The sequence below is a fragment of the Archocentrus centrarchus genome, chromosome 17 (genome assembly GCF_007364275.1).
Source record: "Archocentrus centrarchus isolate MPI-CPG fArcCen1 chromosome 17, fArcCen1, whole genome shotgun sequence".
Classification (NCBI taxonomy): Eukaryota; Metazoa; Chordata; class Actinopteri; order Cichliformes; family Cichlidae; genus Archocentrus; species Archocentrus centrarchus.
Genome location: NC_044362.1, coordinates 5,197,177 through 5,222,329, shown reverse-complemented (window position 1 = coordinate 5,222,329; position 25,153 = coordinate 5,197,177). Strand labels below are relative to the sequence as shown.

The window sequence follows — 25,153 nt, the reverse complement described above, 5'->3', positions numbered from 1 at the left end:
TGGAAATTTCCTTATTTCATAAAATTATTATTTGTTTTGACAGTCAATGAAGAAGAAAAGCATGTGTTTTTTTAACATTTTATGAATTAATGAATTTAAATTAACATTATCAGAAATTTGTGACATCAGCTGTATTTGCCACTCTTTGGAATGCTTAAATTATGAGAAACAGGTGAGACTGAAGACGAATAATGTCTCACTCTGATGTCTCATATTTAACTCATTTTGGATGAATAGTACTTAAAATAACATCCACGTACATACACACGTCAATAGCCAAGTTTTCCTGGCAGAGCATTGCATTGTAGCAAAAATATTATTGCACCTGTCAGTGGTTTGAATGTTGTGGCAGAAATGTATTTGTTTGATCTCTGATCAGCGCTCGCCTTGTTTGGCCTGTAAGTTTAGGTGGACGGCCTTGTCTTGGTAGGTTTACAGTTGTGCCGTACTCTTTCCATTTCTGGATAATGGATTGAACAGCTCTCCCTGAGATGTTTAAAGCTTGGGAAATCTTTTTATAGCCTAAGCCTGCTTTAAACGTCTCCACAACCTTCTTCCTGAACTGTCTGCTGTGTTCTTTGGACTTCATGATGCTGTTTACTCCCCAATATTCTCTTAACCAACCTCTGAGGCCGTCACGGAGCAGCTGTATTTGTACTGAGATTAGATTACACACAGGTGGACTCTTTTTAGTCATTAGCAGTCATCAGGCAACTTCTGAACGCAATTGGTTGCACTCAGAGAAAAGGGGGCTCAATACTTTTGCACACCACACTTTTCAGTTTTTATTTGTAAAAAAATGTTTTGAATCATGTATAATTTGCTTTCCACTTCACAATTGTATACCACTTTGTGTTGGGCTTTCACATTAAATTCCAGTGAAATATATTTGTTTGTGGTTGTAATGTGACAAGGGGTATGAATACTTTTGCAAGCCACTGTACTCCATGAGGTTTGACTTGCTTTTGGGATCAGCCCCCAGTGGCCATTTGAGGAACTACAGTTTTTGGCTCTTCAGCGTTGGTTTAACTTTTAAACATTTAGCATATTTTTAAATAACATTTTGGCTGTCATTTTCATCTACACTACAGCCATGTGCTGTGTGGCTAAGAAAGAAGAGAACCACTAAAGGCAGATTCTGACCTAACAGAGGTTAAAAATTTATTTATTTTTTGAGACTTCAAAGGCATTTGTTTTGGAATAGCAAGCTACTTTGAATAAATGGAAGGGGCAGGAGATAGACAAAGGTGCGTTGTGTCACTGGAGAGGAGAAGGTGTACATTATTATGTGCAGTTAATTAAAGCAACTGTCACAAAGCGAGAAATAACACGAAAGAGGCACATCTGGAGTAATGACTGCAATGTCAATGCAGCGCTGACTTTATTCTCAAACACATTATTAGAATCTAAAAATAAGAAAATCTTAATGGTTGTTGTTGCCCAGAGTGCTTTCATCTGCCAGAAAACAAAACACATTAATACAAAGAGATACAGAGCGAGAGTGATACGTCTCATTATCATTAACACTAAAACAAAAGATGATTTCAAAAACATTTAAAACACAGCCAACCCAGCAACAGTTAAAGTTTCTTAAATAGCCTCTGTGAACAGAGAAATAGAGATGACAAAGGAGACCATGCAACCCACTTGTGCGTTCTCATTAACACTTCACACACAGTTTGGATCCAAATCAATATTATCAGCAGACATATGCCAGGAGGAGGAGCTGTCATCATACAAAGGGCTGCTTTTTTTTTTTTTTTTTTCAGCAAACAATTGTTTGACATTTCATTATTTCAAGGACTAACGTACAGTGGATTTCATCAAGAAAACAGCAAACGTTCTTTAATCGTACACAATGATTCACAGTCGGTGCCTGGTTGAACAGTCAGCTTCAGGTGCTCGTCCACACTCACAGTCACCATATGTTCTCTGCCTGTGCAGACAGTGAGTGGGACTTCAGTCCAGACAGCATCAAACCGAGCGCTAATGTTTGTGCGATTAAAGAACCAGTTTTCAAACACAAGTTGTGTCGTATTTGGTTAATATTTCTTTCTTTTTTTTTTTTTTTTCTCCCTTTCTTACTTTTTTTTTTTTTTTTTGCACTGTGTTCCTCTGGCTTTGGCTATAAGAGGAAACACAGCAAGTATGAGTTAAAAGAAAAACAAAACAACAAATTGTCCTTAAATAGACAACTCAATTATATTACAGCAATTTACAGCAATCTTTTGGAACTCATGGTAAACACCGTCCTTAGAGGAATCAGAGCAGATAAATCAGACAAAGGTTGGAGTATATACACCTATGTACCTGTTCTCACTGGTGTACACATTTTCATTTAAAATGTAGTACAATGCAGTAAACGATCAGGAGAGAGAGCCAGATATTTTTGTCAGTAACCTCAAGAAATGTTCCATTCTTCTACTGCTGAGACTTTAATTTTAAGAGATGAACTCAGATTCAGCCGATCCTTTGTGAGCTCACTGGTTTTTGGCTCTCTCGTGGATTTAAGGATGGAGAGACGAAGCTGACGGTTTCGTGGTGCGGCAGTAGAACGGCTTGGCAGAAGTTTGGCGGTGTTTGGTCCTGAGATTAGCTCAGATACAGAGGTTTGTCCCTCTGGAGACCCCTGGAACCAGAGAGGAGAAACAAACAAGGTTGAAGACAAAACAACAAACACACTGTGCATGTTTTCAAAGTGTTCCTTTATTTTTGAGCACTGTATTTAGCTGAGGAGGAAAAACTTCTGCTCCAGTGGATGAGAAACAGACGGAAACACCTGAGCTATCAGGAGCAGTGAGTAAACTAACCCTTCCCACCGTTTGGCTCCTTTGTCTTTCATTTACATCAGGGCTCTTCAACTCCAGGCCTCGAGAGCCCCTGTCCTGCAGGTTTTAGATGTGTCTCTGCTTCAACACACCTGAGTCAATTATAGAAGTCATTAGCAGGACTCTGGAGAACTTGACTGCATACTGAAACCTGCAGGACAGGGGCTCTCGAGGCCTGGAGTTGAAGAGCCCTGATTTACATCATCTCATTGCACTCTCTTCTCCAACAGTTTAGTAGCACTAACTGGACTGGCAGCACTGCTCAACATGTTTAAATATATGCTGCACCTAGATGGACTCATCGCTAATAATAATGTTGTATCAGTGAGTTCCTCTAGTGAGATGACAGACGTTCCACTGTGAAGGTATTCACATTATTTTGTGCCGGCTAATAAAATGTGTCTTCTTCACATTTGGAAGACCCCACCTGCAAAGAGCTGAGTACAGCTGCAGAACACTGGCTGTGAGGCCCGCTGGGCAGGAGAATGATGCTGTTGCTACAGCTAGCTGGCTTTTAGTTTGGCTAAAGCCGTCTATCCGGAGGAAATGAACAAGCTTTTAGCTGGTTCTGTGGTGGAAGAGATGCTGGATGCAAAGGGGCACTTATTTTGGGTTAATCTTACTAACAAACTCTTTTCCCAGCAAGTAGTATAATGTTACAGATAAATATTTAATGGTATTTCTCTTGTAATATGACAAGTTACTTTTGAAAGTAATGTTGTTAATAACACATGGCAAATACTTCCACACAAGATGTAGTCAGACGGGGGGGTTGTACTCTTGAAATATAGTTTTGTTAGTTATGCCCCCCCCCCCGCCCCGGCCATATTTTCTTGTTTGGGTGTAGCCATCTGTAACCACACCCAAAAGTGATGTCACACTGTAACTGACATCACTGCAGAGAACGAGACTCCAGCTGAGTATTAGATTTCTTTAATACCTGCAACGCAGTGCAGTGTTAGTACCTACCCACTGCCATGGTAATCAGTGCTCCAGTCCAGAGAGGGGTGGTGGTTCGGTGTATGTCGACCCAGCTGGTGGTAATCCACTGATGATGACATCATTGCTCCACTGTTCATTATACCTCCTCCTATTGGCTGGTAGTCAGATTGGAGGGAGGGAGGGTATCCCTTGAATTAAAAAAAATAAGAAGAAGCATTTTTAAGGAGAGAAAAGTGAAAATCCAGATTCCATATGATCAGCGCTAGACACTGACTGTGGTGCTTGGGGTTTGGCTGATTTTATAAGGTAACACCACAGCCCAACCCAGAGGGTTAGAGTTTTACTAAAACTGAATGAGACTTGGCCTTGGTGGGCCAAAGGTGGACAGTAAAAAGAGGAGAACAGACTGAGAAATGCAAGGCAAAGATCCTGTGTGAAGTGAAAGAACGACACATCCTGGTATTCTGAAAACAGCAGCCAGTTATTCTAGCGTTGCTGAATGATTTGGTCCACTTAGCTGCATGGTCAGCAATTACAGATTATACTTGAAATTAATGAGTTTACGACATAAAAAGGGGACCTTTGAAAGTTTTAGTTCTTTGAAGTCCTCCTCATTACAAGCCCACTTTCTTCTGATTTGCCAGTTTCCAAAAGCTTGCTGAGGGACAGTGTTTGAGTGCGCTACATCATCAGTTTGTTTCTAAAACTGGAACTTTAATATAATTGTGACCCTAGACATAGATGTATGTGTCGGATAGCAATAGCTGGTGAAATAATTTAGCAAGACAGCCAACTAGCATTTCCACTGAGATGTTAGAGATAACATTAGCAAAGTTTGTAAAGTTTTTTTTTCTTCTTTTTTTTTAAAAAGTAAATTTTTACATGAAAGTGTCATCTCATGAAATTAATGTTGTAGCGATGCCATCCACTAGCGTGCACAACAGCAACACAAGCCTACAATGGCAATTTAATACCTAAAATGAGAGCTATTTCAGCAGCCTCTAAGGAAAAAAATAAAATAAAACAAACTGATGTGGCTTCAGCGAGGTAAAGTTAGCCACGTAGCTCCTACATTGGGCGTCAAGCAAGGCCTGAGTTCAAATCCACCTTGTCCGGGGCCGTTCTGTGTGGAGTTTGCATGTTCTCCTCCTGTCTGCGTGGGTTTTTCTCTGGGTACTGAAGGAAATGAGTTTTCATGAAGTTCATGGTATATGTGTCTCTTTACCTTATGTACATTTACTTGCCTGAGAAATTTGTCTTAGAGTGAAAGATAAACATAACTGATTAAAAATACAGAAGCTCATAATGTTTCATGTCATCAGGAACTTGGTGTTCTCACTGGGCAAAGGACCACACTGATGGAGACTACACAGTGACAGAAATGGGGACGTCGAGGTCACCCAGCTGTTGAAGTTCTCTGCTTTCCACATTTTGTTTTGTATAATGATGTAACCAAGATTGATAAGCTGTGACTATATGAACCTGTAAGCTGAAAAAGACGGTGCCAGCACTTCATGTCATACTCATTTGCATGGCATGTACTCCTGACCCAGATTAATCTGTAAAACTGTTTGAAATGGCTTAATTAAATTTAATAATTGTCCGTCATTGTCTGTCTTATTCCTGCTCGATGAACGAACACGCAGAAACCTGGAGGAATAAGCTGGAAGCAGGGTTCTTCAGTACTCTGGTTTCCTCCAATAAATATATCTGCGACAGACTGGCGTGCAGGGTTGCCTACTTAGCAAATTTGTTGCTATATTTAGCAAGTTTTCAGACCCCTCTAGTGCTTTTTGTCCCCCCCAAAGCAACTAGCAACAAATCTAGCTACTTTTTCCAGTGTTATTGGAGACTTTTAGAGCTTTTTGCTCTACAGTTACTGTCCTCAGTGAGCAGCGGGTGCTGCCGTGAGCTCCGCACCCATCCCAAAGTACCAACAGGCAGTTTAGTTTCACAGCTGCTGTCAGAGCAGAGAGACAACCCACGCGCTCCACTCCCCCCACACTGCAAATTAATCGTGTGCGCAAAGCGGCCGCTGATCCCGCCCTGACTTACAGAGCGAGATGTAAATGTGTGTTTGCTGTCACTGTTGCACTAAAATAAATCACTTGTCAAATGCAGATTTTTTTTTTTTAAGTTTTATTTCATCTTTATTTCATATTTACACTTGCCTCAAGGTGCTTTATATTGTAAGGTGAAGACCATACAACAATTACATTATTACTAATAATTGCATTAGAAGAGTCCATGACACAGCTGCTCGTTGTTGATGGTGGGGGGAGAAGAAAAGTGGCACAGCGGTTTCTTTTTTTTGGTTGCATTGCATGCATTCACACACTGGCATTAAGTGTTTAATGAACAAATTACCTAATTAAGAAATGAGAAAGTTGAGTTGCCAATTATTAGTCTGAAGAAGGTTCACTGTGTCAAACATAACTTTCATTTAAGTGAAATTCTGGTCACATTACTTGGGAAAAGTGGTTAAAAAAGGAAGATCTTTTTCACGCATTAAAGTGTCATTAAGCAGGTTTTAATGGTGGTCTGTTTACTTCCCTCTTCAACCTGAATTAGTCCACAGACAGCTGATGGGTTTTGAAAGGCAGCCATTAGCACATCTTTGACAGAACGGTTTCAGATGAACTGAGATATGAATGAAGGCCTGAATGTAACCGACATGAAAAGGAGACGGATGGGTCGCAGGTTCATGAGCAGTAATTACAGAATTTTGAGAGCCTTGCTGATTTTATCTCCCACGAGGAGGGAGGAAAAAATTGAAAATGTAAAGGTAACAGGAAGAGGGGGAAATCAGTAAGCGTGTCTCTAACCATAGGATACTTGAGGGAGGAGAGAGAGATAGAAAAATGAGTGTAAAATGACAAAAGTGTGTGTGTGTGTGTGTGTGTGTGTGTTGGGGGGGTGAAAGGGAAGTTAATCTGAGTGTTGTGAGTGAAAGAAGAGAAAGAGGAGGACAGCAGGTGGTTGGGTTCCCCCTGCCCTCCTCCCCCTCTCCTCCTCTACCTCACCTATTCATCTATTGTTTAGCAAATTCTTCTCCTTCACTCCTTCACAAAGACCCCATCTGCCTCTTTTGTCTCTCTCTCTCTCTCTCTCTCTCCTCACTCCCACTCTTTCTCCCTTCCCCCATCAGTTCTCACTCTTTACCCAGTAAAAAATAAAAGTTTGGAGCTCTGTCACTGTGTCCTCGCCTCTTTGCCTTTGCTTCTCTGTATTTTCAGTTTGCTCTTTTTCTAAAAATATGGAGGAGAAAAAGGGGATTATGGGAGTTGGGGATTAAAAAGTGCACTATAAAAAAGGGGGAGGGGAGGGGGATCAAATGGGAAGTGAGGCTCAGTGGTAATCTATCTTCTGATTTTAACTATTCTGGAGGAGACTGTCTCCCATACATTCATATCACAGCCATTCATCTGTCTTTTTTCCCCCTCTGTTCACAGAATGGCTACTAAAAGACCAGCTACCACTGACAGCACAGGCAGAGGGGCTGACTGACAGACTGACTCTGTTACAGTTAAGTCCTTCTCATGCAGCATATGTAACATTGTTGGTTTCACCAGTCTTAAAGTGACAGCGGTCTGTCATTTAGATGCCAGTCAGTTTGATATTCCTCACAGTTTCAGCCACATCACTGATGGACAAAGCCATGGTACCTGCGGCACAACGCTTCAAACAACTGCCAGCAACACCTCCAGTGATGTTCAGTTAAAAAGCAGTATGTATATGCTGTAGCTGTCCACATCCCTCACACTGTCTCAGAGTGTTACTAGCAAAAATGAATCACTGCCAGTGCTTTTCTTATAGCAAATCTGAAACAGAGTAGGTGAGTTAAAATGATATTATATTTATGTTATTTGTGTTTCTAAAATGTATCATTGAGCGCCGCAACCTACAAAGACACGCGAGAGACCTGTGCAGGTCAGACCTGTGCCCTGTTAAAAGCGATATGTTACTAGATCTAACCTAGCAAGATTACAGTCACAATTTTCACAGAGCAATGCAAGGCTGGTCATTCAGCCATGAAGTCAACATGTTCAGATGCCATTAGATTAATGGAAATAAGTGCATGTCTGAAAGAACAAACAAACCCTCTGGGGGACATCAGCCAATGTTGTCAGATACAATAAAAAAAGCTAAAAGAAAGCTGAGCTGTCACCAAATGAAAGCCAGTGGTTTGTATTTTGTTAAGTGTGTTTTCCCATTTCCCACACACGTACCATTTACTAGCATGCAGCTAAAGCCTGTTCAAATGTGGTTTGTCAGTACTGAGGTATTACAACAGGACCCATCACTGATGGAGATATCCTCCCGCCATTAATGAGAATATAAATATAAACGAGAAGTCTGCATATCATTATAGCCTCATTTCATAACAGAAAACCTTTCAGCATTTTGCCCTCATTTGGAGGTCTTAACCTTTGTAATATAATAATACATATTCCAGTAAAAATATGTTTTCAATATTAAGAATACTCATTAAATGTAAACTTTTTAAAGCATGTTGTAAGAGACTGATATTCTAATCTTTAAAATTTCTACAAATACCTTTTGGTAACAACATCCTAGAACAGACAAAATTTCCATGGTAAACAAATTAGAGAACGTACATACTGAGCTCTGTACAAGGGTGTGTACTACATAATGTCTTTCTGTTTATATAATCTATGAGAATATGTCAGATATACATACTCACAAGGTGTTCATATTATACTCACATGCATTATGTATAACATCATTATAATCATAATCAGCCATGCTGATTACATGGCTGATTATGATTATAATCAGCATGGCTGACTGAGGTCAGTTGTTAGATATGGGGAATCGCCACTTTCTCCATTTCAGTCAATAATGGTCAAGTAGATATAGCCAATCACACAGCACAATATGATCACATGATTAGGCTAAGCCAATCAGGCATGAGAAAGAGGCTGCATCTCATTAGCATATATTATCAGAGTATTAGCAGTCTGAGATCCTCCATGTGTTTACTCTCCACTTCAGATAAATACAGCCAAAGCGTCCAAATAAGGACTAAACATCCAGGAGTATGAATATCGTGCTGCACATCTTTGAAGAGTAAAGAACACATGCATCAAATTTCATGGCTAAACTCCTTATTGTTTTGGAGTCTAGACCGGAAAGATAAAACCTCAAGGACAGACAGTATGACGACAATATCCTCCCACTTTATATAGTGCAAGAAGATAAAAAGGAAATGGAGACACTTTACAGCAATTAAAAACTGTTTTTGTGATTTTTCTCTCATTTATATACTGTAATGGCCCTGACCACAGGAGACATTGGAAATGCCAAACTTTCAAACTTGCTCCTACAGCTCTATCAATAAAACCACAACTACACTCATTTACAATTTGCTGAATCTGGCTTGATATATGCAATGCGTTTCATGCCCCTTTGGTGTGTGGTAAATATGACTGTTAGCAAGATTACGTCACATGAGCGGTATGTAAGATTTTAATCTGAATAATATTAATGAACAAACCAAATTAAGAATTTGGGACTGACCTGTGTGATGGCAGGGGAGTGTGTCATCCCCAGTGAGTGGCCACTGAGCTGCTGGTGCTGATGGTGTGGACTATGCAGCCCTCCCAGATGTGCCTGGCTGTGGAGCGGAGGACTGACCTGGAGAGGAGGGGTGGACGCGGCCGCCACATTGCCGAGGGACAGGGCTCCCTGATGGGGGACGCTGGCTCGCGGCACCGTCCCTCTGGAGGACAGAGCCTGGAGCTGGGGATGGATCTGAGGGTGAGGAGGGGGAAGGTGGGGGCCAAGGCCAGGGCTCGAGGTGTGGGAAGGGTGTGATGGGTGAGGGTAGGGCATGTACATACCCTGATGGTGATGGGGAGGGAGAGGGTGGCTGAGTGAGCTGGGGGAAGGGTGCTGGCCTGGGTGACCAGGGTAGACTGAATGTTTGGGTGTAATCATTGAGGTAGAAGAGGGGGAAGATGAGGAGGAAGAGTGGTGCTGCTTCATTTCAGATGGGTCATTGTAACTCTGTAGAAGAAGAAAACTGAAAATCAGTTTGCAGGAATTATACCGACCCTTCACTCTTATAATCCATAACTTAAACTGCTGTGTGCATCAGTGTGTGTACAGCACCTGTGACACCAGACTGGCTCTGTAGGCAGCCAGCTGTTTGAGATACTCCTTCTTAGCGGTCTCGGTCTTCTTCTTGTACACCTGAAACACAAACATTTCACTCTGCAGGTGTGAACCTTCATCACAGCATTTGAAAACCAAAAGGCAGGAGATGTTTTAGTAACTTGCAGCTGTAAGGACAAAGTTAGGCTGGATTTAATCATAATAATGATGTAACTCTAATAACACGCAGCCACATAATGAATTCATACAGTAATTCCCACAGCACCTAATGCCCCAGTGCTCTCTGAAGCCCAGCAGTGGTCAGTTCAGCTGACATGGCACTTGCACAACTGCTGCTTTCACAGTAATCACTGTAAGTCTCATTGTTATTGTTAGAGCTCACGTTCTCCTACAAAACTGTAAATTCCTGAAACAAATATGACACAGCCGGCACATTTGCTTCTTTTATGATGTAACAAAACAAACACATACTGGGAAAAAACAAAACTAATTTAATTACAGTTTTAGCCGCCTGTTTTTAGCCTCAGTGCACCGTTGTTACTTAGAACTGCTTTTAAGAGCTTACTGTTGACTTAAGGATCTTCATGGCCTCTGTCCACTATATGACCTCTTAGTCACATACGAGCTTGGACAAAGCCTGAGATCTACAGACAGGACATTTGCAGTCTTGGCCAGAAATTCACAAAGTTTGCTGCTTCAAAGTTTACTTTTTATGATGGAAATGTGCATATACTCCAGAATGTTATGAAGAGTGATCAGATGAATTGCAAATACAAAGTCCCTCTTTGTGAATGAACTGAATTCCATTTCCACTTCATTTCAGCCCTGTCACAAAAGTACTTGCTGACATCATTTCAGGGATACTCTCATTAACACAGGTGAGAGTTTGGCCGGGTTCATGCTGATTGATCTCAAATAGCAGACTGAATGCTTTAAAAGGAGGGTGGTTCTTGAAATCATTGTTCTTCCTCTTCTAACCACGGTTACCTGGAAGGAAACACGTTCAGTCATGACTGCTTGGCATAAAAAGGGCTTCACAGGGATGGGTACTGCTGCTAGTAAGATTACATCTAAATCAACCATATATCGGATTCATCAATAACTTCAAGGAGAGGTTCAGTTGTTGTGAAGAAGGCTTCAGGGTGCCCAGGAGTCAGGACCGCCTACTAAAGGTGATTCGGCTGCAGGATTGGGGCACCACCAGTGCAGAGCTTGGTCAGGAATGGCAGCAGGCAGGTGTGAATGCATCTGCACATGCAGCGAGGTGAAGACTTTTGGAGGATGGCCTGTTGTCAAGAAGGGCAATAAAGAAGCCATCTCTCTCCAGGAAAAACATCAAGGACAGACTGATATTCTGTGGACAGTACCGGGATTGGATTGCTGAGGACTGGGGTACAGTCATTTATTTCAGATGAAGCCCCTTTCCAGTTGTTTGGGGCATCTGTGAAAACGATTGTCTGGAGAAGAAAAGGTGCCAACAGTAAAGCATCCTGAGACCATTCATGTGTGGGGTTGCTTCTCACACAAGGGAGCTTGCGGACAATTTTACCATGAATAAAGAATGGTCCCAAAACATCCTGTGAGAGCAACTTCTCCCAACTGTCCAAGAACAGGTTTGTGAAGAAAAACGCCTTTTGCAGCATGATGGAGCATCGTGCCATAAGGCAAAAGTGATAACTAAGTGGATCGAGGAACAAAGGGTCCATGACCAGGAAACTCCCCAGACTTTAATCCCATCAAGAACTTGTGGTCAATCCTCAATGACAAACAAAATCGCACAAATTCTGATAAACTCCAAGCACTGATTATGGAAGAATGGCTGCTATCAGCCAGGTTGTGGCCCACAGGTTGACTGACAGCAAGCCAGAGTGAATTGCAGAGGTCTTGAAAAGGAAAGGCCAACACTGCAAATGTTGACTTTTTGGATAAACTTAATTTAATTTCAATAAAAGAACATATGAAATGCTGGTAATTATACTTCAGTATACCATAGAAACATTTGACAAAAAGATTTAAAAGTTCTGAAGCAGCAAACTTTATGAAAACCAAAACTTGTGCCACTCTCAGAACTTTTGGCCACAACCGTCTCTTATCTGTTAAAACTGCAGGTGGCAGACATTTGCTGCCAGAGCCCCCAAAGCTGTGGATGAACTACCTGAGGATTCAGGTCGAGTCAGTCACTCACAGATCAAAGAAACCTTTACTGGGGAGCCTTCTCTGATTTGAATAGATTTCACTGATCTGCTTTTTCTTCTTCTTTATCTGTTTAAATGCTTTTTAGTATATATATGTTATACTCATGTTCTTTGTAGTATTTGATTTCGTGATCTGCCTGCTTCGGGCCTTGTAAAGCACTTTGAAATGAGCTCTATAAAAGTGAACAGTCTGTCTTTACAGAATCCGTTTTAGCTAAAAATCAGTTTGATTGCAGTTTTGTGCAATATATGCAGTGAACTAATGGGAATATGATTTAAGGGGGAAAAAACAGCAGGATGTTGCTGATGATAATGTGCATCTTTGGGGTGGGGACAGATAACTTATGAAGGAATAGAAAAAAAGAACTACAACCCTGATATTCACACAAGAAGAATATTTGGCTTTTCTTTACTTTCTTCAGTACCGTCTGCTATTAGAACTGCTTAGATCCACCACTGGTCATTTAAAAGGAGATCTACCTGTTTCTCTTCTTCTGCCAGACCATCCCACATGGAGGCCACAATCTTTGACACCTCCCCAAAGGTGGCGTTGGGGTTCTGGGCCTTGATGTTAGCCTGGGTGTCCCTAAAGAACAAGGCGTAGGCAGACACTGGCTTCACGGGCTCATTGGGGTCCTTTCGCTTCTTTTTCTTTGGTGTTTTGGGTTTCTTGGAGATGTCCACTGTTGCTGGCCGTTTCTCTCCCTGCCAAAACAAAATGAAGGTTAATGCTGTATGGAGAAAGTGTGGATGATTGAATATATAGATGAAAAAAGAATGTAAAATGACTATATCATTAAAAACCATAGAACTCTTAAGAATATTTTTCTTTTCTGTTGTCAGTAAGTTTTCATGTGAACAAATCACACCACCAGTGTTTTTAGAATGTGACCTCAGCTGATCTTCGATGTTATGCAATAAGTAAACCACAGACATGGTCTTAGGGAAAGTCCCCACCAGCAGAAGTGATGAAGCCTCTCGGTAGAGTTAAAAGTCATCACTGCTGTAAATGGGTAAAGTCGCCATAACACCTTATCAAAAGCAGCACATCTGCAGCAAGAGGTGTCATCTGCACTGGATTTATACTGCTCAGAAGCATTTTCACAGGACTAATTACTGATAACTGTCCAGCAGTGTTCAATTGGTACACTCTATTACATAATAACAGCCCAGCCATCAAAGAAATACTGGTATAAAAGTGCACCTGGGCTGCACATGAATGGCAGAGGAAAGGAGATAGAAGCAGGGCCTGATGTGCATATTCACAGATCTGTGGGTACTGTGGTTACATCTGAGTCATTTCATGGCATGGTGGGACTATTTTGATGGGAAACTTGTAAATATCTAATTTTGTTAGATGAGTTTTTAGTGATTTAAATCAAGGCCAGGAGAGCAGCTTCAGCACCCTCACTTCTTTATACTTTGTTAGGAAAATGAGAAACAGGTGCAGTAATTTATTGAAACATTCAACAAAAGTATGTTAAGGCAAATATGGAGTTTGTACAATTCTAATGAGCTTAAAAGTCACGATTTAGTGTTACCACCTTTATTTTTCAACACTGAAGCCTGAACTCTCTTAGGCCAGCCTTCTCGTAAATATCTTTTGTTTTGTCCACACTGCTTCAGTAATGTTGGAGGTCGAGGTTGTGGGCAGATGGAGCACTGATAGTGCACCACTGTGTGTTTTTCTATCTAGGTTTGCTTTTACTGTACTGGCAATCTGTCTGAGATCATTGTCATGCTGAAATAAATCAGAAGCTCTCCAGGAGCCAGACTTAGTCTTGAGCAACTCTGACTGTACGTTTCTACATTCATAATTCCATCAAAGCTGACATGATCCAACACCAAAGGCCGAAATGCAGCCTCAAACAATGACAGAGCCTCCACTGTGTTCTACAGATAGCTTTACACTGCTGTACCTCTCTCCTGACCTCTTCTGTTCATATTGATGATGATTATTGATGATGATTTGAACCCAAATTTCACATCTGGATTCCCTCCATGTGATTTTCAGTCCAGTTCTTCCCGTCCTGAAGAATTAAGACTGTTTGCCTCTTTTATAGATTCAACATGGGAACAAATTTATGTGTTTTTGCAATAGGCTGCTACTAACAAAATGCTTAAAGATACATTTTAAAACTGGTTTGTTGATAGGTTGTCTGTTATGTGTAGACAACACTGGTACATACCTTGAGTTAGGTGACTTTTTTTTATGCGTGAATGATTCATGGGTCTGTGTTATGTGGCTTAACACAAAGAAATAAAACACTCCTCTGAAAATGATCAGGTATAAGGACTGGACTGAAAATGGGTGAAAAAGCAGCCAATGTCCAAACAAGAACTTTGAAAAACCTTCAGAAAACCTGGAGAACTATTGCTCGAAAGTAAGTCCGGCTCCTTGGAAGTAAAACAAAGAAATCAGAGGTAGCCCAAGACTATTGCACAGTATTTTAAGGCAGAAGGGCTTTTTAATACTAGGTTAATGTTGCCTTAATCTGACCGCGATGAAAACTGAAAATACGTTTTTACTAAATACAATAAGTCTAAAAACAAAACCACATTTACCACACAAACCCCGTTCTCACGAATGAAAGGCCTGAGCTTGAGCCTCCAATCCACCGCAACCACATCGTTCTATGGACTTTGTGTGGATGTACACTTCTGATAGTACTGTAGTATTTCTACTGGCTCCCTGTTAAATCCAGAATAGAATTTAAAATCCTTTTCCTCACATATAAGGTCTTAAATAATCAGGCCTCATCTTATCTCAAAGACCTTATAATACTGTATCACCCCAACAGAGCACTTCGCTCTCATACTACTGGCCTACTTGTGGCTCCTCGGATACTTTAGAGTAGAATGGGAGGCAGAGCCTTCAGCTTTCAGGCCCCTCTTCTGTGGAACCAGCTCCCAGCTTGGATTCAGGAGACAGACACCCTCTCTATTTTTAAGATTAGGCTTAAAACTTTCCTTTATGATCAAGCTTATAGTTAGGGCTGGATCAGGTGACCCTGAACCATAACTTAGTTATGCTGCAATAGGCCTAGGCTGCTGGGGGGTTCCCATAATGCACTGTTTCGTTTTATTCACCTCTTTCTACTCTGTTTATACTTCACTCTGTATTTAATCATCACTTCTTATTAATCTCTGTCTCTCTTCCACAGCATGTCTTTTGTACTGTCTCTCTCCACTCAGCCCAACCGGTCTCAGCAGATGACTGCCCCTCCCTGAGCCTGGTTCTGCTGGAGGTTTCTTCCTGTTAAAAGGGAGTTTTTTCTTCCCACTGTCACCGAGTGCTGCTCATAGGGGGTCGTTTTTGACTGTTGGGTTTTCTCTGTATTATTGTAGGGTCTTTACCCACAATACAAAGCGCCTTGAGGTGACTGTTTGTTGTGATTTGGTGCTATATAAATAAAATTGAATTGAATAATGAAATAATTAGTCAGCCGCAGTAATATAATGTTAAAGGCAGAGAGCAATATCAGATGCACTGCTTCTTCCCTATTATGTGACCATGGCTGCTAGCTGCTGTTAACAGTGTTTTTCTAAAGAAAAAAAAGAAAAGTTCATTTAACCAATACAAACTCATCTAAGCTGATTCATCAGCAAAGAATGTGCCTGATCAAATTTGTCTGGCTGCAGCCTTACATCACAGGAAAACAATCCTCCAGCTGTTATCTGATTCACGTAACATCGCCATCTGGCCAGTGGCACAGCCAGAATCTCTGGCTGAAAACAGTCTCCTCATGTAGGATCCATCACTCCATCCATCAGGATGAAGGTGAAAAATTATGAAACATTGTTCCTGGACCTTAAAATGAGACCTAAAATAAATGGTAAAGTTTGTTATACTGTACCATTACTGCATTTTCTCCATCATGGTAAATTAATGTCTTAGATGTTGCTCTTATGAATCATTTTGTTTCCCCAAAGCACTCTGAATGACCCGTGTGTAAAAGCTGCTAGATAGATTAATCTCCATTGTATAATAAGCAAGCTGGCTTTGCCTGAGCTTATGCATGGCTCATTAAAGGAGTTCCTGTTATGAGTGTCAGAGTCATTTTTGTTTGTATTGGTTTTTTTTTCCACCCTTTCTGAAGCAAGAATTACCTGCACAGCGGCTTATAATGCTGCCCATCTATAGCTCATGACAAAGTTGGTAAATATTATTCAGCAGCACAGGAACGGTTTCATTTCCCCAGAAAATGAGCAGTTAGTTTTGTTTCAGTGTGAGACAGCTAACAGTGAGAGAGCTGATTCCTGTTTAGTTGATATGCATGGAGAATGGCTCTATTATGACACATAGCATTACCAAAATCATTCTCCACTATCTACAGACTCGCACAAAAAAAAAACACACAACTAGCTGTTACAGCCCAGCGAGATGTGACTCATACAAACAGGAGAAACTGTGTCCCTGTGTTTGGGTGTTGTTACCCTGAGTCCGTCGTCATTGTCGTCCTCGTGTGCTGAACTGGAGGGAGATGGTGTGGCGGATTTACTTCCAGGAGGTGAAGGGGAATTATGGGTAGCAGAGTTCCCACTCAGTCCCAGCTGGGATTGGTTGATGGTGGACAACTGGTTTTGCTGGCTCTGCTGGCTCATGCCCGATTGGCTCTTGGGCCCAAGCGCTGCTTCGATTGGCTGCTGGCTGCTGGTAAACCGAGAGTCTGAGTTCACCATCTGCTGCATCTGTGTAAACACAAGTTATGATGGCAGTGAATAAACTGGATGACTTGAGGGGTGTTTTTCTCTTTGTTGCATTCATCCTTAAAATAGCCCCATCTACAGTTAGGTCCCTCGACTTTGCACTATTGCACATGTAGATAAAGCTCTTTGGTTCCATTAAATCTTTGATTGCCACTTTTTTTCTAAAAATGTGGTATGTGGTACATTATAGCTTCAGATGCAAAATTATTGAGGAGATATCAACTAATTGTAATTAAAAAAATAATGGAAGTGAATGAAACTTCTGGGCCTTTGTGTGGCCCCGTTTAAACATGAACTGAATGATGGATGGAAGGAACAGCTGGTTCTAACAGTCATTTGATCAGGTTCTGGCTCTAATACTGTACTTGTCACACATCTTGATGAGTTGTGTCATTTTGAAACACCACCTAGGTAACCAGGTATGTAACAGACAAAACCACCAAAAGCAAAGACTAAAATTCTCTGATTCATTTCATTATTTATCCTGACCTTTCTACATGCACGGCTGACAGCCACAACCAAGAACTGTGAAGTCCCCCTCCTGTGAGGCTTTAACTGTTCTGCTCGAGTCATTAAACTTGTCTCAGAAATTGCCATTAAAGGCATGTGAAGCATTAACCCCTACCATTTTCAACATTGTGTCAATACGTACAATATAGTTAGTTAAGTGTACAGTATCTTGGACATATCCAACCACCCATTTTCTAAACTGTTTATCCAACTCAGGGTTGAGACGGGTTTGGGGCTTAGCCCATGTTATATATTATATTGTAGAGCCTGACCGATTTAGGATTTTTAAAACGGAAAAAAATCTGATATTTAATCAGCCACACATGAAACAAAAAGATTTCCCCAACATTCGGGGCAAAGTTTACATCTGTAGGGATTAAGTCATGGTAATTTTAGGTTCTTAATGATTTCTTTGAACTGTTCTTTTTCCAGGGTGGAATGATTTTACAGCATACATCTTTAATGACTTAAAAAAAAAAAAAAAAAACAGAACTTGATACACACAGAATTTATTTTGGATTTTCTCTGATCCATACAGGGTCAAAAATATACACACAGTCTCAAATACATACATTCACTTAAATATTTTAGTAAGTGGTGCTAAAGGCTCTACAAAGCCCTTTAACTTGAAAAGGCCATAAATACAAGTTATTTGGATGTGTCACCACTTTGGGTTATCTTCTAGACCTCGGAAAATTATCACCCTCCACCCAAATGTGCCATGGTCCTGGGCCGGTGGCCCAGTGTTTTATGTTCTTTTGGTTCTGTTTAAGTTATATCTCTGATTATGTTTATTAGTTTTCTTTTGTATAGGTCTTCACTTTGTTATAGTCTTGGTTTAGTTGCCTTTGTCCCCGTCTCCCAGGGGTCTGTGTCTGTCCTGTCCCTCTGTCATGTCTCTGGTCTTACGTGTTTTGTGGTTTATTTCCTTTGCAGTGTGTCAAGTCCACGTTTCTGTCTCTGTCTTCTTACTTCCTGTCTTACTTGGGTACTGTCTGGTTTCTAGTGCAGTGTGTTAAGTTTTCCTCCCTGTGTCTCTGTCCCAGGTGTTCCTTATCCCCTCATTACTTAGTGTGTTTATACTGTCTGCATTCCAGTCAGTCTTTGTCGCGTCATCGTCATTAGTTCTCCTCCTGCTGCGTGTCATCAGTCACTCACTCATTTTGTCAGCCAGTTTAAGTTTGCTCCCTTTGTTATGTTGCCGTCCTGTTTCCAGCAATAAAGCTGCGTTTTTGAGTTTACCCTCTGTCTCTGGTGTTCTGCTTAGAGGTCCTCACTCCTACCAGCCACAGCAGTTCATGACAAAATGAGAGGAAATTGTTCAGGATGTTCAGGAACCAGCAAGATACCAAGCCTGATACCAGTGTCACTGTTCACAGTGAAGCGAGTTTTACATTGCCATGAACTGAGAGGGTGCCGTACAAGAAAGCAGCAAAACTGACACCATCAAACACAACTGAAATTTGCAACTGCCATCATCTTGTATTAAATTGATACTTATCATCCAGGAGCTTTTTGTTGGTGCGCAGACTTGCTTTTCTTTCTCGACTGCCAACATGGACAAGCCAAATGTCTTCTGGAGAAAAGTTTTAAAAATTTCTGAACTATGCTTAAAAGCTGGGTCTATGCCAGGAACCCAGGCAATTTAAATGAACTCTACCAATTCTGCCAAGAAGAGTGGTCAAATATGCAGCCAGAAGCTTGTTGATGGCTACAACTTTCTAAGGGACATTTAACGAAACACATGTGGGGGTGCATGTATATATTTGAGCCTGTATGTATAATTTTAACCCTGTCCAAAATAAATTCAAACTTGTGCTGTATGCTGTAAAATCATTCCACCTTGGAAATAGAACATTAAAAAAAAATCATTAAAAGCTCAAAATTACCACAACATTCATGCCCATGATGAGTGGATGTAAATTTCTGCACATTTCTGTACGAGCCCAACTTCTGAAACACCCCCCCACACACACCATGACCCCCACCCCAACCAAAGTTTACACTTGGCACAGTGCAGTCAGACAGGTACCGTTCTCCTGGCAACCACCAAACCCAGACTCATCCATCAGATTGCCAGATGGAGAAGTGTGATTCATCACTCCAGAGAACACGTCTCCACCGCTCTAGAGTCCAGTGGCAGTGTACTTTACACCACTGCATCCGACACTTTGCATTGAGCTTGGAAGGGTTGGATGCAGCTGCTCAGCCATGGAAACTCATTCCATGAAGCTCTTTACGCACTGTTCTGGAGCTAATCTGAAGGCCACATGAAGTTCAGAGGCCTGAGTGCAGAAAGTTGGTGACCTCTGTGCACTAAGTGTCTCAGCATCCACTGACCCTGCTCTATGATTTCACAGGGCCTACCACTGCATGGCTGAGTTGCTGTCATTCCAGCTGACTGTGGAATATTTAGCACTGCGAAAATTCCACGACTGGACTAGTTGCACACGTGGCATCCTATCATGGTACCAAGCTGGAATTCGCTGAGCTCCTGAGAGCGACCCATTCTTTCATTAAAGTTTGTAGAAGCAGTGTGCATGCCTAGGTGCTTGGTTTATACACCTGTGGAAGTGATTAGAACACCTGAATTCAATGATTTGAATGGGTGAGATGATACTTTTGGCAATATAGTGTATATAATGAACTATGCACATGACTTGCATGCATATCATTAATACTGAAGGCTTTAGCCGAAACATTAAAAAGGTCCGTAACGACACTGCCTGCTCTTCTTGGTACATAATAAAGCTGCACTTGTCCCAAGTTCTCTATGAACAACAGATCAAATGTGTAATGTTTAAAAAAAAGATTCACCTTCAACACCACAGGAAATCATCACCTGACTTTGCAGTTATAAACTTTTTCCTCACTTTCAAACACATTATTTTGGTTTGTATCTGTCTTGTTGGCAGCACAGCGGTGCAGTGTTAGGACTGCAGCCTCAGCAAGGTGGCTCTGGGCTCACATTTGTGCTCCCTGTGCTTTTTCTACCAGAAAAGTGCTATACACCATATTTCTGTTGTATATTGAAAAGCGTATATAGTATTTTATTTTATTTTTTTTAGCATGGTGGTGTGGTGGTTAGCACTTCTGCCTCACAGCTAGAATGACAACTAGAAGGTCTGGGTTCGATTCTACCTTGGCCCGGGCCTCTCTGTGTGGAGTTTGCATGTTCTCCCCGTGTCTGTGTGGGTTTCCTCCCACAGTCCAAAGACATGAGATTAGTGGGGTTAGGATCACTGGGCTAAATTGCCCATAGGTGTGAAGGTGAGTGTGAATGGTTGTCTGCCTCTCTGTGTTGGCCCTGCGACAGGCTGGCAACCTGTACAGGGTGTACCCTGCCTCTCGCCCTATGTCAGCTGGGATATATATACAAAATTATAATTAAAATAATATATTTTAATATAAATAGTATGTTTTTTTCCTGAGTGTGTAATGGAAGTTAAAAAGCAAGATATTTTCCTCAGGAGACTAAAAAGTACAGCAGACTTACATCCACATGGTTGCTAGTTACACAACAGTAACGTGTTTAAGAAAGTAATTGCTAAGATCATGGATTTACATAAGTAGACTGTCTACGTCTCTTGTCTAGAAATAGTCACACGGATAAATGAATGTTGTTTTAAGTGTTACTGAGACAGCTCACTATCTGCTTCCAAATCAGGTTGCAGCAGTATCTGAGGTACATAACATGCTTATATAACAGGCCTAGGTCTCCAACAGAGTCAGCTTTTTCCTCCCAGTATTTGCACAAACATGCAGCAGTCCAGGATTTACTGATAATGAAATCTCATAGTAAATGTGGCAACGGGCGGCACAGGTCAAAGGGAAGATGGGGTCAGAAGTCACACTTGTGCAAGTACATCAGTAGAGATCTTAAACTCCATCTGCTTCTTCCATGAGGTCAAGTCCACAAGTGCAAAGTGAATAATAAAGCACTGCTTTATTCCCCTGAGCCTTTAGTGCCTTAATTATTAAGACTGCATTGGGTGTGAGATTCTGGGCTGATGTTTAAAACAACAATATGTGACTGTGAATCGCTGCTGTATAAATAAAATTGTACTGAATTGAAATTAAAAGTATTTCTGTTTTTCATCACTCATTTTTTAAGCTATATCTACAACGAAACCGATCAGTAAATATCATCTTTATTGGTGAATTTGTATCAGTATCAGTAAACAATATCACAATGTTATTAAGAGTTTGTCAGAAAGTATTTATTCCATGTTTTAATCACTTTGGGGCAAATGGAAGGATGACTTATTATAAGCCTTGTAGTTCACGATTGCCAAGTTTGAGCTCTTCTTGCAGTGAGTCAGTGATATTCTGTCCACTTCTCAGGAAAACAAAAGTGAACATTGCTGACACTACAGATGTGGGAACTTTGACACCTATGATCACAAATATGAAGATGGGACTCGGATGATGGCTTGCATTTAGATTTTCCTCTTAGTAAGTATGTGAATAATAACGGATGCGGTCTGATGTGATGTAAATACCCCTTTTGGGAACGCATTACCTCAACTCGGTTTCCGTGTCTCGGCAGCAGCCTCCGAATACTGCTTTGGTATTTCGATGGAACTGTGAGTGACATTTCTCTTAGACTGGAAGAGGTTTCAGACTGAAGTTCATGTGCTGATGGAAGCGCTGAAAAACGCTAGCTGTGGTTTGGCACCGGCTGGGTTGGGACTTTAATAAATGTCACAGTAGTAAACCATCAAACTTTCCAGAATGCTTCATATACATGAAACTATAAACACAGGAAATTATTTCAGGGATTCATTAAAAATTCAACAATTTTCTTACTGTATATTCTGAAAAAATGTACAAATCAGTATCTATTTATCAGCATTTGAATACATTATACATTATTACATATGTATTACAGTTATATATCTGTAATACATATTACATATGTATTACAGATATATAACTGCCTGGCTCGGAAAGGAAAAGGCAAAACGTACCAATGGAAAATGCAAGGCAAGAAAAGAAAGGCGGTTTTTAATTTCATGCCCGTAACATCACTGGTAGCAGCAGTTAACTGGAAATGGAGGTTATAAGGTGACATCACACACTATAGGTACTATTATTACTATTTAAAGCCCGGGCTAAAAGCGTTACGAATGGAAATAAAAATCAAAATAAAATCAGACTTTCCTTTTGGGGGGGGGGGGGGGGGTCATTTCTGATGGTGGCCTGAGGGGGAACCCCTGATGGCTGAGTAACAACCGAGTCATGTCAAGAAAAGACAGCAAAACCCTTCACACAGGTGTGGTTAGTGCTGGATTTCATTATGAACAGCAGAGCTGTAAAATTCTGAATATGTTCTTGCTTTTAGTCAAATGAAATCTCTCTCATTCTTTGCATGCAATCTTAAAACTTGATTAAAAAGCAGCCAGAACCGCCATTTAAAACAGGTTTGGCTGTTTTGAATGAAGCATACTAAATGAAGGAATTATAAAGCCATTTATTACTTTAAATAACAAAATGTCAGCTTGGTAAATATTAGTTGAGCATACACGATATTTAATGTATAAGCATGAAATAGTAAATGTAAGATTGCATCAGGATATAATAAAAACAATCTGGTCCTCAGCAGGTCTTAAAACAATGTAAATACAACTTCAGATGAGCTACAAAACATGACATATTACACTGTAATTTTTATTTAACTACAATTAAGGGTTAAATATTAGCAAAAAAAAAAAAAAAATAGAAGTCCATCATTCTATAGTGAGAAAGACTGATTACAAGTGGAAAACATTCAGTCTTCCCAGGAGTGGACATCCCAGCAAATTCACCCCAAGGTCACATCATGCAGTTATTAGGGAAATTGCAGAAAACCCAAGAGCTATGTCTCAGACTCTACAGGCCTCAGGTAGTGAGTTAAAGTTCATGACAGTACAATTGGAAAACGACTGAACAAGTTTGACTTATTTGGAAACGTTTGTCTCTCTCTTCTCTCGCACGGATTAGGTTTTCAGAATTACATCCAAACAAACCATAAAACCACTGGAACAATGATCTTTGGACAGACAAAACCACTGTGGAAATGTCTGGCCATAATTTACAGTTTGGCTAAAACCAACCACAGCATATCAGCACTGACACCTCCTATCAACTGTGACCCACGGTGGTGGAGGGCTGATGACTTGCAGCCACAGGACCTGGGACCCCTGCAGTCCACTGTGAACTCCTCTGTATACCAAAGTATTTTAGAGTCAAACGTGAGGCCATCTGTGCAACAGCTAAAGCTTGGCCAAAATTAGGTCATATGACCAGAAAATGATCTCAGGCTCATCTGCAAATCTACAACAGAATCAACAAACAGTCAAAGTCTAGACCTCAACCTGAGGGAAATGCTCAAGAGAAGGTGCATAAACCAACACCCGCCAAACCTCAATGAAGAAGACTGGCCCAAAATTCATCTGCAACGATGTGAGAGACTGATAAAAATAATACAGAAGTTATTACTGCTAAACTATTGAGTCACGAGGTATACTTAGCTTTTTTTTTTTTTTCTTTAAAAAAAACAACAAAAAAAACCCCACACTGCTTCTGCATTTTAGCGTAGTTCTTGCTAAATAAAAAGATGCTACAATATGCTGTGTCTGGTCTGAGGTTGCGTTCACCTCATTTTAAGACCAGAATAGTTTTTTTTATTATGTCCTGATATGTAAAACCATAGAAATGACAATGTTTCTTTTTACCACATCTTTAAATAAAATATTTTATTTTCCATCGATCAATTTAATCTTTGATTGCGTTGGGGGGGGGGGGGGGGGGGGGGGGGGGTAAGAATGACCCACGCATAGTTAAGGCAAAAAATCTGTTTTACCTAATTTAATATGAATTTTCTCACCATTTTAATATGAATTTTAAGTTAATTAAACCCCAGCTAAGGTCAATGCCAAGATTTGCTGAAGCCAGTGTTATTGCTACCACTGAGACTCAAGGGCAAGGAGAGGTGGGAAAAACATTTGCATCCAATGTGGGAAAGTTTTCAGATAAGACTTGAAAGCTTTAAATGTTTGGAGTCATAGTCAAAGGCCTTCGCTTGGAATGCAAACCACAACCACGTTCATAAAGGTTTCACCTGGACATTACCGTCATCATTAGTCATTAATAAATAACCAGAAAACACTGAAAGATGCCCCAAATATCATCCCACAGCACGAGGCGATCTCATGATTTATCGCTTATCAAAAAGAATCAAAAGAAAAGCAACTAATCCTCACCTTTAAGTTAAGGTCGTCCAATATGTGGCATTTTTGCACAAACAATTTTCACACATTCATCTACAGTCACTGATTAATCAACTTATTGTTGCAGCTTTAATTAGGACAGTGACTTACAGCTGAGCACTTTAATTTGGAAATCACGGCAACTGTAATCTTAGGATGAGCAATAAACTTTACCACATCATATGAAATGTAAAGCCATACATATCATTATGCACATTTTCTAGACATGTAATTAAAAATCTGAGATGGAAATGTCTGTTTTGACTCAGGCGTTGAAGGTATGTGAAGGTACTTCACCACACTGACACCTCATAAAGCAACTGTTCTCACAGATTCAAGAAACTCCACACAATGGCTTAGAAATGCTAGAGGGATTTGCTGCCTAACCAAACTGAAATGGAGAATCTGTGTCATTATATATCATTGCCCAATGTTTGGTTGCTAAATTCCTGCAGGGTGGTGCTCGCTCCTGTGCTCATACGTGTTGGTTCACAACTTGTCCCGGCACTGCACAATAAAGAAAAGGAATCATGCTCTTTAATAAATGTAAATGACACAGAATGAGTTGGAGCCAAGTTCC

General features: G+C 40.7%; 1 protein-coding gene across 1 annotated transcript in view; it reads right to left on the bottom strand.

Moving 5' to 3' along the window:
* Positions 1–1,364: 1,364 nt before the first annotated feature.
* tox (thymocyte selection-associated high mobility group box) overlaps positions 1,365–25,153 on the bottom strand; it is a 68,174-nt gene continuing 44,385 nt past the window's right edge. Inside the window, exons 5-10 of the mRNA XM_030752832.1 lie at positions 16,541–16,795; positions 12,584–12,808; positions 9,906–9,986; positions 9,312–9,800; positions 3,798–3,958; positions 1,365–2,629 (exon numbers count right to left, since the gene is read on the bottom strand). Of these exons, the coding sequence (XP_030608692.1) occupies positions 2,593–2,629; positions 3,798–3,958; positions 9,312–9,800; positions 9,906–9,986; positions 12,584–12,808; positions 16,541–16,795 (1,248 nt within the window). The 3' untranslated portion in view covers positions 1,365–2,592. The remainder of the gene's footprint in view (positions 2,630–3,797; positions 3,959–9,311; positions 9,801–9,905; positions 9,987–12,583; positions 12,809–16,540; positions 16,796–25,153) is intronic.